The 14,307-nt window shown below is 41.9% G+C and overlaps 1 protein-coding gene across 2 annotated transcripts in view; it reads left to right on the plus strand.

Moving 5' to 3' along the window:
* Nucleotides 1–14,307, plus strand: part of LOC109487058 (39S ribosomal protein L10, mitochondrial-like) — a 45,326-nt gene that overhangs the window by 1,990 nt on the left and 29,029 nt on the right. Inside the window, exons 2-5 of one of the 2 annotated variants that reach the window (XM_019791008.1) lie at nucleotides 1,290–1,486; nucleotides 2,577–2,748; nucleotides 5,116–5,253; nucleotides 7,096–7,496. In XM_019791008.1, coding sequence (XP_019646567.1) covers nucleotides 1,290–1,486; nucleotides 2,577–2,748; nucleotides 5,116–5,253; nucleotides 7,096–7,304 — 716 coding nt within the window. In that variant the 3' untranslated portion in view covers nucleotides 7,305–7,496. Of the gene's footprint in view, nucleotides 1–1,289; nucleotides 1,487–2,576; nucleotides 2,749–5,115; nucleotides 5,254–7,095; nucleotides 7,497–14,307 lie in introns of those variants that run through there. The other variant, XM_019791010.1, reaches the window with a different exon arrangement.

The raw sequence follows: 14,307 nt of genomic DNA on the forward strand, positions 1-14,307 counted from the left end.
CCTCTTCGTGTCAAATCTACATGCTACAGAACACTTGTACGCCCACACCTGGAGTACTGTGCGACTGTATGGGATCCCCACACCATCGGTGGTTCCCAGGCGTTGGAGCGAGTCCAACGAAGGGCGGCGCGAATGGCTGTTAGTGATTATGACTATACCAGCAGTGTTTCTGACATGCTAAAGCGCCTCCAGTGGCCGTTACTTGTTGACAGAAGGAGAACCGCTCGCTTGATATCTTTATATAAAATAGCTCATGGACATATTAATATTCAAATGGAACTATACCTCAAACCTGCCCATAGGCGTACCAGAGGAAGTCATGAATATAAGTATCAAGCAATACCTGCCAAAACAGACTGTTTTAGATTTTCTTTTTTTCCAAGAACGATTAATGAGTGGAACAAGTTACCGGGCCAGCTTGTAAAAGCCCAGACAGTGGAGGCCTTCAAGGCCGGGCTTCTGGCCGCGCAGCCATAGTCCGTCGCACCCCCCCCCCCTCTCAGTGATACCCCAGTAGGGGTGGTTAGAGAGTACTCAAGAAGTTCTAGTTCATGTAACATTGTTTATTAGAAAGGACCTTTTAGCTTGGGGACCTGACTTGCCCAAATTGTGTCCACATTTTACTAAAAAAACACAGTAAAAACCAATCAGCTATATGGTACAAATTAAATATCAAGCTCATGTATTACTAAAAAGTACAAGTGGGGACGTAGTTTAGCATATCACAGAAATGGATTCCCGGTGTGGGAATCACTGTAAGAATAAGGAGAGTAGAAACAGATAAAAACCCCTGGCCCCGGGCGGGGATCGAACCCACAACCCCCGGGCACCAGCTTACAATCCGACGCTCCTACCGAATTAGCTAAAAGGTCTAGACCTGTCAGACGGGTCAGTTGGTAGTGCCTACGAACCTCCCACTGTTACAACTGTTTCAATGATTCAGTCTACTAAACCACAGAAATACAAAGCTGGCATTGTGAAATCGTGGCAGTACATAGTACATGCAGGATTTTATGAATTGGCACTGAATACGTATGTACTTAGTACTTCAGTCCTGGAGCTTCTGTAGCCTGCAGCTGGGTGCCCGGCTCTGTGTTGTCGCTAACTACCATGGACTAACCAGGCCTAGAGCCAGGCCAGAGCCTCAGAGGATGTGATCTTTTTTTTTAGGGCGACAGGTGAAAATCAATGCACGCGCGGATGTCATCCATAAAAGTCAGTGTGGCCTAATACAGAATAATGACTTTTTTCTCACCCCTTCTGACATTGCTCTTGACCCTATTTTTCAGTCTGCCCCAGTCTGGACTACAGATGGACACAGGTCCGCTACAGGAAGACCATCAACACACGCTCTAAGAAACACATCTCAATAGTCAAGGCAAAGCTGTTAGCAGTAACCAAATGGAAGGCACCACGAGACAGCAGAACCACACTGGCTGAGAAGTGTGGGCTGAATCTGGAAAGGATGCAACAGACCATTTTACAGGTCAAGACTTTATGATATAAATTCTAGGGCAATCATTCTACCATGTCCAACATGGACATATATTGTTATGCTTAAACAACATTTTTCTGACAATAGCCAGGTTACCATTTAACCTACAAGTCCTACATCCTACTGTATTGTTGTTGTTGTTTTTGTTGTCTCTATTCTTCCGCTCATCTCAGTCGGATGCTAGTCTCATGTGCATTTCATCTTCCTTCTAGTGTGCATTTGTTCTCTCTGTGCTGATCTCTTGTTACTGTATTTGCAGAGAGGATGTAGGACTCGGGAGCTATACAGTAATAGGTTTGGTAACCAGGCTAGCATTTGAAACAGTTGCAGTGTATTTAATTTCAGTTTTCATAAACTGATTGATTGATTGATTGATTGATTGATTTTGGAGTTAGTTAAAAGGAGAAGAAGAAGAATGCATATAGGGCAGAAGCCATCTCCATTTCAATAGCCCTTGAGCCACACAGTAGTACAATCACTACTGCAAGGGGCTAGTCCACTGGTACAGTCACTGTGGTAGTACTAGTGGTGTGTGTTTATCTCCCTTACTCTTTCTCAATTGTTGAGCTAAACAGAGAAAGTAGTATGTACAATTTTTAAAGTCTTTGGTATGACTCAGTGCGTGAGGGATCAAACTCAAGTTACCTTAATACTGAATGGAACACTACCCACAAAATTTATTTGGGTGCACCATATAAAATAAAACATAGAGATCTTCATGCTCCTCTTCTAAGCTTGAATCTGAAATGGGAGCTACCTTCAAAATCTTACATGAGAACTACAACAAAGATTTTATTATTTTTCTGACGCTTAGATGCCAAGAATATCCTGCATACTATTATTCAATATGTACAAAAATACCTACAAAAATATTTGTGCACCCACAGAAAATAATTGGGTGCACAGCACCAATTTTGGGTGCACTAAGGTGCACATGCACCCAGTATTTCCAGCCCTGTTAGGATAGAATGGACAAAACCTCTGGTCACAGGGGATTTTGTAAATATCTTCCTATGTCTACATTTAATTTATGACTATGGATTGTCATCTTTGTAATGAATACTATGATTTTTTCTTTCAGGAAAACCCACTAAGAGACTTGATGGCACAGGAGGCCCAGACTGTGTTGGAGACTAGCGGCATGGTGGCAGTACTACACAGCAGTGACATGACTGGTCCTGACCGGAGGGTTTTCTGTGCCAAACTGAAAGAAAGTGACATCACTGTACGGTTCTGGTCCAATACTGTTGCCGGTAAGACTTTATTTTATTTTTTTTATTCCAACATTTAATGACTAGACATGGTGACGGCACACTCAACTTATTTTATACCGTCACCAACGCAGAGGACGAATACAGGACAGGACAATACTCATTTTCACTTGAGTATTAAGTGAGTAAGGTCGTGTAAAGTGCCTTTCCCAAGGGCACAATATTGGTGGCATGTCAGGACTCGAAACCGGGACCTCAGGGTTCCAAGTCGAGTACTTTGCCGTGACGCCACACGACCCCAACAAGACTTTATTACCAAGAAGGTCCAGAATATGTTTTCAGCTACTCTCCAAGCAGAGGTTTGGGTTTTGGCTTATTTTTGGTTTTTATATCTTAGTGTTTAAAAGCTTTTTTATCAGGCTTTCTTTTTTGCACTTGTTTCTTTTAATACCACGGTCACACCGTGGTAAAATCTGGGCTGCAAAGTTCCCACGTGTCATAGAACCCGAACTGTGTTATAGGCCAAAATAGCGTCTTGTAACCCAATACTTTTTAGAACGCGCCTAGCAATGGGAAAGAATACCATGGTGACAGACCGCCGTGTACCATCGCAAAAAACAAAGTCTGTTAGAAAAGCCTAAAAACACGCCAAAAATAAGCTGCCAAAACCCAAACCTCTGCTTGGAGAGTAGTTTTTGGAAACGATCATGTGTATGTCTCTCTGTATGTCAACAGGATAACTTAAGAAGGCTTTCCAGTAGATGGATTTTCTTGATATTTGTTAGGTGGGTACATGCAGGTCTTGATGAGACGTGTATGCCCAGGGCACCTCATAGAAATCCTTAGAGTTAGACCTGAGGCCACACCAATTTAATTTGTTGCTTCTCGGATCGCCTTGTCCATTTTTTTCTGATTTGCAAAAAAGAAATTTACTGCAAAATGCTCAATGGCCCCAACGGTTAAAAAAGGTCTTCCTAGTTCTTAAGTTTTTCAATGTAACAATGCAATTTTGGGGAACGGGTTTTCTGCGCGTGAAGAATTTGCGCGTGAAAAACTTGCGTGTGAAAAATTTGCGCGTGCAAAATAAAAGTCTTAGAAATATGTTAGAAAATATGCAGTACCAAATTCTTAGGCAGGAAAATGTTGTCCTCTGGTATAATTTTCCCTCTGTTAGCCAAAATTTTTGTTTCAAAATGTTGGTCCCTTGGGAATAAGCTAATTTGCATAATTTCCATAAAACCTGACCTTTTGAAAATCACTTGAATTTGTAAGAAATACATGGAAAAGTTACTAGTATGAGGTTTAGAATGGTAAAATGTAACAATCTGAAGCTTTTCTCCATTCTAGAAGTTTGATTTCATGCTTTCTTAAACAAATTTCTTTCACGCGCAAATTTCAACCTTTTTTGCGCGTGAAAACTTTACCTTTCAAAATAACCTGAAATCACAAAAAAATGGACAAAACAAGGGTATGTAGTCTAGAATGCAAGCAAAATGATGTTAGATTTTTATTTTCTTGTCTTTTTTCCAACTTTTAAGCTTAAAACAGCAAAAAGTTTTCAAATCTCTTGGGAGTCAGCTAATTTGCATATCTTCACGCGCAGATTCTTCACGCGCAAGTTTTTCACGAGCACAAAACCCCATCTCCAATTTTGTTTCATTACAAGTTCAAATTCTATTGTTTTAATTATAAACCAGCCAGTGGTATGTTCACTTCATGGCTCATGTTGTAACATTTCCGGCCTGTTTTTTTTTTTTCGCCCTGTTGCTCCTGATTTTTTTCCGAAAAAGTCCGAGAAACAACAAAATTAAATTGGTGTGGCCCTAATATCCATGTATGTACCTCATGGTATTTATCTCTCGACCTACTTATATCAGTAGTCCAGTGATTCTTGCATCCTGTTTTGATCAGTTTGTAAAACTGACCTTCAGCACAACACTAAAATAGCCGTGCAGGCTCTTGGTTGAACTGGTTAGGCCAAAATGTTGTGTTTCCTGTTTCAGTTCTTAAAGAAATTAGGGTCGGTAGACTTTGGTGATCTCTAGTAATTCAAGTTATGCAATACAGTTAACAGGTAACACAGTACAACTTGCCTTTCAATTTTTAACGTCAATGTTGGAAAACTGATTGTACTACGTACCTTCACTCAGATGCCAAATCATGGAGCTACACATTTATGTCCCTTGCAGGGTCCACACCAGAAAAGACTCAGGGGTCAGCAGTTTTTTTCTAATTTATAAGGTCCGTCGGGAAAAACAGGAAACACAACACTTTTTTTACAAGGCCCCATATAATCATATGCATACATCAGACACATTGTGTGAATGCCACAGAGCCCTGCATGTCTTGAACCAACACTTTAGACTGTTTAGTCTATGTAATTCCTGTTACAAATAATTTTTTTTCCAGGCCTTGCTGTACAAAACACCCCGTACAGTACCTTGACTACATTGATGGTTGGGAAGAACCTGTACGCACACAGCCTGAAGCCCCAGGTTACACAACTACTGAAGGTCTTAAAGGTCACACCCCAAGTTAACTTAATAGGTAAGTACCCCAACTAACCCACATTACTTTCTAAATTATTTACCCATGGAACCCTAGCATAAATGAATATGTTTCACTGCTGGTTAGTATTCTAGGATGTTTTCTTTAGCTAGATTAGCTGCTGTAAAAATAAAGTACAAGTCTGTTTGAGCCACATCTATCTAGCATGTAGCATCCAGACCCTCTACATCTCTGTCCCTTTTCCTGGAGTAAAAGGAAAACCAGATTTGCTGTTGATTTGTTTCCTTGTCATATTTTGATGATATGAGAAGAGTAAATGTTGATACTATTAGATAAACCCTTCCAACACCATATTCTGCACAAGAATCATAATGGAATTTGTAGGAAATCACTAATCAAAAGATTTTGTGCGCCTTTTAGTTCGATAAAATACTATGATAGCTTTAGTGGATGCTTTAAAGAATAGTTTGAAGAAAATAGTCAGCATTATGCTAAGAAAAGAAATGATGCACCTGTGTATTAAGTCTGTTGTGTAGCATCCGTTAGGCCACACTGACTTAATTTTATGGATGACATCCGCACGTGCATTGATTTTTGCCTGTTCTCAAAAAAAAATCACGTCCACCGAGGCTCTGTCCTGGCTCTAGGCCTGAGTAGTCCATGGTAGTTAGCAACAATACGGAGCCGGGTACCCAGGCTACCAAAGCTCCAAGACTCAAGAACTCAGTACATGCCTACAGTGCCGATTCATAAATGCCGCAAGAAGCTGGCTTGTGCTGGCTTGTCGCATACATGTACGTACGCTAATTCACAATACAAGCTTTGTATTTCTGTGCTTTAGTAGCATTTTTATTTTTGGCCAGAATTTTTTTATTCGTCCGCGCGCACTAGAGGATGTCATCCATAAGATATTAAAGTCGGTGTGGCCTAATGTTTATTCAGAGTAATTACAAATGAAAGTCATGTTATACAGGCATTACTGCTGGAATTTCATGTAGAATCATGATTGTAAAAATGGATGAAATAGCACTAAACTTTGGCTGCTGATTGAAGTGCCTGGGTTAAGAATATTACTATTTGACCCTATCTTAATAGAACAGTGTTGCAATTGTCTGGCAATAAGTGACCAGAAAATGCCTGCACAGTTATACTTCACCAAAATACTTAAGATCTACAGCGTCCACTGTTTTCAGAGTTTTCCCATTGACTACAAGGATTGCACAACAAGTGTCCTTTGGTGGTACTCTGATGAAGACTCTGGCCTCCTTGTTCTCTGACTTAGCCTTGTCAATCTCAGTGTCTCTGTCTGCCATCAGTTTGGCTCTTGCTTGCTGGAGTGGACGTGGCAAGTGTTCGTGTACCGCATACCCCTTCTTCTTGTCTGCCTGTAGTTTCCTCCATGTGCTGAGGATCAGTTCCCTGTGTTGTAGAGTCACCAGTCGCATCAATCAATCAATCAATCAATCAATCAATCAATCAATCAATCAATCAATCAATCAATCAATCAATCAATCAACCAACCAACCAATCAATCAATCAATCAATTAACCAACCAACCAATCAATCAATCAATCAATTAAATAGTTTATTTGTAACCAGCATGGCAGGGTTGGGTTGACTCCCTGTACGTAGGACGAGACATATATTATAATTTATACTGCAATGTATGCTGGTTTTGTAGGATTACAAATGGTATATAACTGTATACCGGTAGTTATGGAAGATGATAAGGATTAACAACCATATTTAAACCATTTTTGAATCTACACTATGTTACTGTCCAAGAAGCTTTATACTGTACCTCCCAATGATCCATCTATAGAAAACCCTGCACCTGGATAGAATGAGTAGTATAATGTTTCTGTTCTATGTCTTATTCAGGAGGACTTGTTGATGGCCTATTGATGTCCAAGTCAGACATGGAACACTATGCCCAGCTGCCGTCCATGGAACAGTGCCGTGGTGAAGTGGTGTCAATCCTGTCTGCTGAAGCTGGTCAGACTAGCCAGCTGTTACTGTCTCCTCTACAACAACTGTCCAGTCATCTACAGCAGATCTCCAGTACAGAAGACATCCATCATACGCAGTAGCATCACCAGTATCACTCATCATTCATTATAAACCAGAAGTTTATTGCGCATTCGTGCCCGGAGGCTAATTTCAACTCATAAACATACAACAATATTGAAACAGATTATACAATAACTAATATCTACATAATGAAAAAAAAAATAGTTGAATAAAACAATAGCTATGTCTAAACCTATATCTGAAGGGTTTGACTTCTCTTTTGTAAACCATGGAAGACGTAATGTCCCACCTTTTTCAAAATTAGTGGGTTTTGGGAAGTTAAAAGAAGAATAGTTTTTTCTTTGTCTGTAAGTTTAGTAAAATTGGGATAAATTGTAGAAGTTTGAATAGTCAACTCGTTTGGAGCATTGTAAGGCCACACTGATTAAATTTTATGGATGACGTTCACACACGCATTGATTTTCGCCTGTTGTAAAAAAAATCACGTCCTCCGAGGTTCTGGCCTGGGTGACATCCTCTGTAGCCCATGGTCGCTAGCGACAATAGGGAGCTGGTGGTAACTACGGCACCCAGGCTGTGGAGGTTCCACAGAACTCCAGAATTCAGTACAGTAGCACTGTGCAGACTCATAAATGCTGCAAAAGGCCAGCTTGAGCCGGCTTGCCTTAAAGGCCATTATGTACTAACGTAAATTCACAAAAGCTTTGTATTCCTGTGGTTTAGCAGCATTTTTTTGGCTGGAATTTTCTTTATTTACTTGTGTGCACTAGTTTTGGGGATCTTCAGAGGATGTCATCCATGAAATGAAGTCAGTGTGGCCGTAGTTAGGACAAGCTAGACCAGAAAAAAGTACACTCAGTGTAAAATCTCAACTGCTCACCTTCTCAACAGAGGTGTGAAAAGTACCAATGTTTCACAGTCATTGTAGTAGAACTACTTCACATTCTATTATTTGTTATTGAATTTTTTCAGGAAAGGTATTAAGTGACAGGTATTTTTGTTGTTTGCATATTAGGTACTTTGGTAAATAAAACAATGCACAAATATGATTGTTAAATTTTAGCTGTATTTGTCAAAGTTCAAACTGTTTCTCAAGATGCTATATGTTTTACACTGTTTTTTTTTAAGATTATTAAACAAGTGTCCATAGGCAATTCTCTGTGAAGCTTTATATTTTGCAGGATGGGAACTGCAAATCTGCAATTGAGTTGAGAATATGATCAAATGAAATAATAAAAAACGCTTATTAGAAAAATCCAGCCAACCAATAAAAATTGTAAAACCCAAACCGTTTCCCATTGACGCCGTACTTTATAGCGCCCCTTATTTGAAAAGCCAATGCCGGCTATCTGTATATGCAAATGTGGCTCTTATGATTTGCATAATTGCAGTGAAAAATGTATAACTAGTCAGTTTGGACGGTTAACATGATTTGGCAAATGTATGTCAGAGGTCGTGCTTGCATATAACCAACAATATCATACCTTGTCCAGGCCAGATAATCAGGATTTCATAAGTGTGTTGCATGTTACTAGGTAGGAGCTACATGTATGTAAATAATTTGTATGAAAATTTTGATTATGAGCAGGATTGTAAATATAAACCAAACAGGTGGTCATCACCATGCACAAGTACGAAGGCACTAAACATGTCATGGAGGTAAGCGATCGCCGAATTCTAGTTTGTTTTTGATTTGTTATTCTGCACACGGCATGTCCGTTTGTACAACCGATGCAAATGTAAAGTTCAAAAGTTCAAGGACAGCCACTTTGTTGAACTGGTTCAGGGTTCAGTGCGTGAAATCTGGCTGGGAACATGCTGGCGAATATTCTACGCAAAACCGCGGGAGTCGCCGGTCTTCGGGGGCCTAAACTCTCCCAAGTTTCATTCGGAAGGCTACCGAAGTACTCTAGTGCGGTTTCAACAAGCCGAAGGTAGGCCCTTACACATAAACTGTGAACTTTGCTCTTGCCCGGAGTCGCCATCACCTGGCTCCTTTCGTACTCTTTATTGTGTCATATCCGACAGGTGGCTGACAAGTACGACTTCTAGAGCCTCGTCCTATCCCCCAAACAGCGTGTCCTTGACGAGAAAAGCTTTAAGTTAGCAAAGCGAGCTTTCTTCGCCCCTCTCATGTTTTTCAGTTTTAAAAGATATCTTAAGATTCTGCCGTACGTTGAACTAAATCAATATTATCTATATTTCATCCAAATATTAGCGCTGTACATTCAATCGTTAGGGAGTGGGAACAACGTTTTTAAGAAAAGGGGTGTAATTTGAATTTTAAAAAAACGTCATGAAATTTTGCATAAATTATTGTACCAAGGTACTTGTACAAAAAAATCAAGAGCCATGTACACATCGCCAAATAGGTATCTATTCCCACTGCGCACCCATTGGATCATCCGTATGAGTTATGGGGTCCGCGCCGGAGTCAGGTTCACAATGAAAGAAAGGTAAAGAGAACTGCAATTCTGAATGAAGTCGCTAGTGGGCAAAAGGGACCTTATCATTTGTATTAACGCATGAACACAAACACACACACACTGAAAAAGGCATATAACCCACTGGGTTATATGGAACGCTGCGTCTTGTCCTCTCTCTTGATGTCCCTGGCGATAGCAGCCAAAATAGCCTTGAACCTGAGGAATATAGCAGACATTTTGGTGAACTGTAGAGTTAGAAGGTCTTCGTCTATGAAACAACTTGAAGCAGTCAAGTTTCCCATGCACAGAGATTCAAGAGCATTTTTCTTTTTATCGTCACTGTAAAAACCATTTTGTTATACGGTGGTGAAACATGGCCCTTAGTAAGTCTTTTAAGAAAAAATTAATAGATGCTGCAAACGAATGTTTAGAATAAGCCTGGCGTGGAGAAAAACTCGCTCCTGAGTAGCTGGACTAAGGTTTAGTGCCAGTCATTATACGAACATTGGATCCGCAGAATAAAACTGGCTGGAAGTTGCGTTAGACATGATAAAGCTGTACTGTAGCATCTAAACTACATGTAGTGCTTTGGGCTACAGATGGTAAAAAGAAGTTGAGGGAAGTTAAAAGCTATTTATTTAGACAGTAGAAGATGAAGCCGCTATGGTGGAAGCGAGGAAAATTAAATCCTTGGCGGAAGACAGCGAACGATGGAAATTGCTTCCAAGTTCGGTTCGTACGGAAATACGACCAAAGTAGGTGACAAAGCGAATCCACCAAAAACTGAACTGACGTCTGAACATCAGTTTTAACATTGATGGATGACTGAAATATACCTTCCAACAGCCTCCAGCTCACGTGGGCCCTGTAAGTATGGGACCTTGAACTTTCCAAGAGGATTTGTCGCCCGCTGACTCAGAACGTCAACCAGAAGGTTGGTCTCAACAGTCGTCTTCCTCCCTGGAAGCGTATCCAGGAGGCTTTCCTCAGTCAGAGCGTCCTTTACGATAGAGTTACCAACGACATAACCGCATTCCTCTACAGCAAAGGATTTGCCAATTTTGTACTTTAGATAATATTGAAGATGAATGCCATTTTGTTGTTAATTGTACTTGTATACGTGTATAATAGATAAGTTCCCAAACTTTAGACATTTAGACAGAATATAAAAATTTTACATTCCTTATGAAACTTGACAAACAATGTATCATTAGCCCAATATGTTCTTACATCTATAACTGCCTAAAGAAGCGAGAAGAAGTTGAACTTGTAAATAGTAGACCACATTAGTATGTATAGTTTAAGTGTTGTTGCTGTATTCTTTCCTTGTTTATTCATGACCTGTACTTAGCTTGTTAGAGCACAAACGTACAAGAAAGGTTTTTCATTCATTCAATATGCATGAAAGAAGTTCCACGTGATTTTAATTTCAGAGAAGTGAAGTCTTAAAAAGCGTAGGTGGTTCTTTATGATCATGTTTCTCACTGAAGGAAACTGTTATGTTTATTAGTTTGATATTTCTAGTTGACAAAACAACAGTTACATGTAGATGGCTTCACAGCTGGTTGTGCTGGATGAGATGCCATTTGAAACGGTCGATGCCATTTCGATGAATGGTCGATGCCATATCCGAGCGTCCAAAAACGAATTCAAAGTAATATATACTATAAAAAGCAATATTCTAATTGCAAATAGAGGGAGGGCCATGTAGAATTGTAAATATTAGTGAAAAAATTAGTGACCGGATTCGAACACGGGTCCAAAAGTGTAGCTCTAATTTAAAACCCTAAACCCTAACCTATACCCTAACCTCTACGCCACGAAATATCACGGTGTGGATGGCCCGTGCTGATAAACTTAAAGTTAGCCTTTCTACGAAATGGCATCGACCGTTTAAAATGGCATCGACTGTTTACGAGACGGAAATTAGCACCGCCGTCTGTCCGGCTCTTCACAATGAAGGCCGTGTGGTTTTCTCGCTCACAAGTTTCCCAACAAAAAAAGCTGTCCTGTCTTGTTCCCAGATAAAAATGAGTCATTTCCGTTACGAGGTGCGGGGCGGGTCCAGGTAACCCTGCCGTTTGGAAAGATCATTAGCGGTGCCATAGAAAATGAAACCTGACAGTCGGCTAGCCTAGGTGCCAGACCCCGCGCTCTAAGGAGGGGTTAGTGATTACGAATTACGCAAAATTTTCGCCACCGAATGCGAATTGAATTCTCAGAGCTGATTACATTTTACGCGTTGCGGCTAATGTACTATTACAAATTACGTTGATTTTTGTGGAGGCTGCCGGATTACGAATACTGAAATGGCCTGATTACGCTTTACGAAAAAAAAGTCATGCAGGCCCCGTTAGAATAAAGAAAGAAAATTAACTAGTAATCCCGTCGACATAAAAACCCAGTATGAAATTGGCCAGGCAGTATGCATTTGCCAGAGAGGGTCCAGTTAGCCACCGGTCAGGGTAGCGACCAACCAAACAAAAAAAAAAACGGCCATATATAAAAAAATCTTCCCCATCAACCTCTGCTTGGAGAGTAGGAGTATAGTGTCGCACGGCGTCTGGCATCCAGGCTACAATTGCTGCGACTTTGTACAGGGACCATTATTACCAGACTACCATGTTGCTGATTAAGTAAACCAAAGTAAACAGTACGTCATCCAAATACGTGAACTTCAACATCACTAGCAACGACTAACGGTGTATTTAGAAGTTCGGCCTCTTGTTTGAAGTCCTGAGGTGTGTTTCCATGGGAGCCAGCTTAATAGCACATGGTGGGAAGGTATTGGTTGCTGTACGTGGACAGCTCATCAGCTAGTGGAATGGTTTTGGGTAGACAATTCAGCCCCACCCCTGCTGCGTCGCTGTAGAATTTTGTAGAAAAACATAAACGTCCTAGTCGTAGTTTAGACGTACTTTAGGCCACACCAATTTGATTTCTTGGGTAATGGATTCACCCGCTTCATTTTTTTTTTCTGATTTCAAAAAAAATTAGAATCAACTGCGAAATGCTCATATTTTGCCCTGAACAGTTGAAAACACTTTTCTTTCTAATATATATTTTATAAGTTATTACAATTATTCCATTTTTCAAGACATACCATAACAAGTACATCAATGACGCAGTCACATTCATTGTGCGGTTATCCCTAGCGTAATGTTTGATAGAAGCGATAGAAGAACCGCCCATTTTTTATACACCAATATGTAATCACAAGACGCGATGACGGCACACGTTTTTCAACTTATATCAATAGGGACAGGGACAATACAATACTCAATTTTACCAGAGTAAAGAGAGTAAAGTCATGTAAAGTACCTTTCCCAAGGGCACAAGATCGGTGACATGGGAAGGGTTCGAACCCGCAACCTCTCGGCTACCGACTGCGCCACACGACCCGACCGACTGCGCCACATGATCCCACGAGCCGCCCATTTACAATGATGTAACATCACAGCGGCTAACTTAATTTCTGTTTGAAAGATTGCTGAATTCAAATGTTCTACTTCTCAAGACACATCCATGACAGTTCCAAGAATGTCCTCAATGTCGTCGGGTAAGCCCGACGACGTCGATTGTCACATTGTCCCGTGAATTCAAAAGGTTTTTTTATATGTCCATGTTAATTGCTTTACTGTATGTTGGGGGTGGTTTTGATCCCGTCGGTGGATATGGTAGTCCCGGAGGGCGTGGTTGTGATCCCGCCGGTGGATATGGTAGTCCCGGAGGGGGTGGTTGTGATCCCGTCGGTGGATATGGCAGTCCCGGAAGGGGTGGTTGCGATCCTGTCGGTGGATATGGCAGTCCCGGAGGGGGTGGTTGTGATCCTGTCGGTGGATATGGCAGTCCCGGAGGGGGTGGTTGTGATCCTGTCGGTGGATATGGTCCCGGAGGGGGTGGTTGTGATCCTGTCGGTGGATATGGCAGTCCCGGAGGGGGTGGTTGTGATCCCGTCGGTGGATATGGCAGTCCCGGAGGGGTTGCTTGTGATCCCGTCGGTGGATATATTCCCGGAGGGGGTGGTTGTGATCCCGTCGGTGGATACGGTCCCAGAGGGGGTGGTTGTTATCCCGTCTGTGGATTCGGTAGTCCCGGAGGGGTTGGTTGTGATCCTGTCGGTGGATATGGTAGTCCCGGAGGGGGTGGTTGTGATCCTGTTGGTGGATATGGCAGTCCCGGAGGGGTTGGTTGTGATCCCGTCGGTGGATATGGTCCCGTCGGGGGTGGTTGTGTTCCCGTCGGTGGATATGGCAGTCCTGGAGGGGGTGGTTGTAATCCCGTCGGTGGATATGGTCCCGGAAGGGACCGTTGTGATCCTGTCGGTGGATATGGTCCCGGAGGGGGTGGTTATGATTCCGTCGGTGGATATGGTCTCGGAGGGGGTGGTTGTGATCCCGTCGGTGGATATGGTCCCGGAGGGGGTGGTTGTGATCCCGTCGGGGTATTTGGTCCCGGAGGGGTGGTTGTGATCCGTCGGTGGATATGGTAGTCCCGGAGGGGTGGTTGTGATCCCGTCGGCGGATATGGTAGTCCCGGAGGGGTGGTCTTGATCCCGTCGGTGGATATGGTCCCGGTGAGGGTGGTTGTGATCCCGTCGGTGGCTATGTCAGTCCGGAGGGGTGGTTGTGATCTT

This window comes from Branchiostoma belcheri, unplaced genomic scaffold (genome assembly GCF_001625305.1).
Source record: "Branchiostoma belcheri isolate BF01 breed outbred unplaced genomic scaffold, Haploidv18h27 scaffold85, whole genome shotgun sequence".
In the NCBI taxonomy this organism is placed as follows: domain Eukaryota; kingdom Metazoa; phylum Chordata; class Leptocardii; order Amphioxiformes; family Branchiostomatidae; genus Branchiostoma; species Branchiostoma belcheri.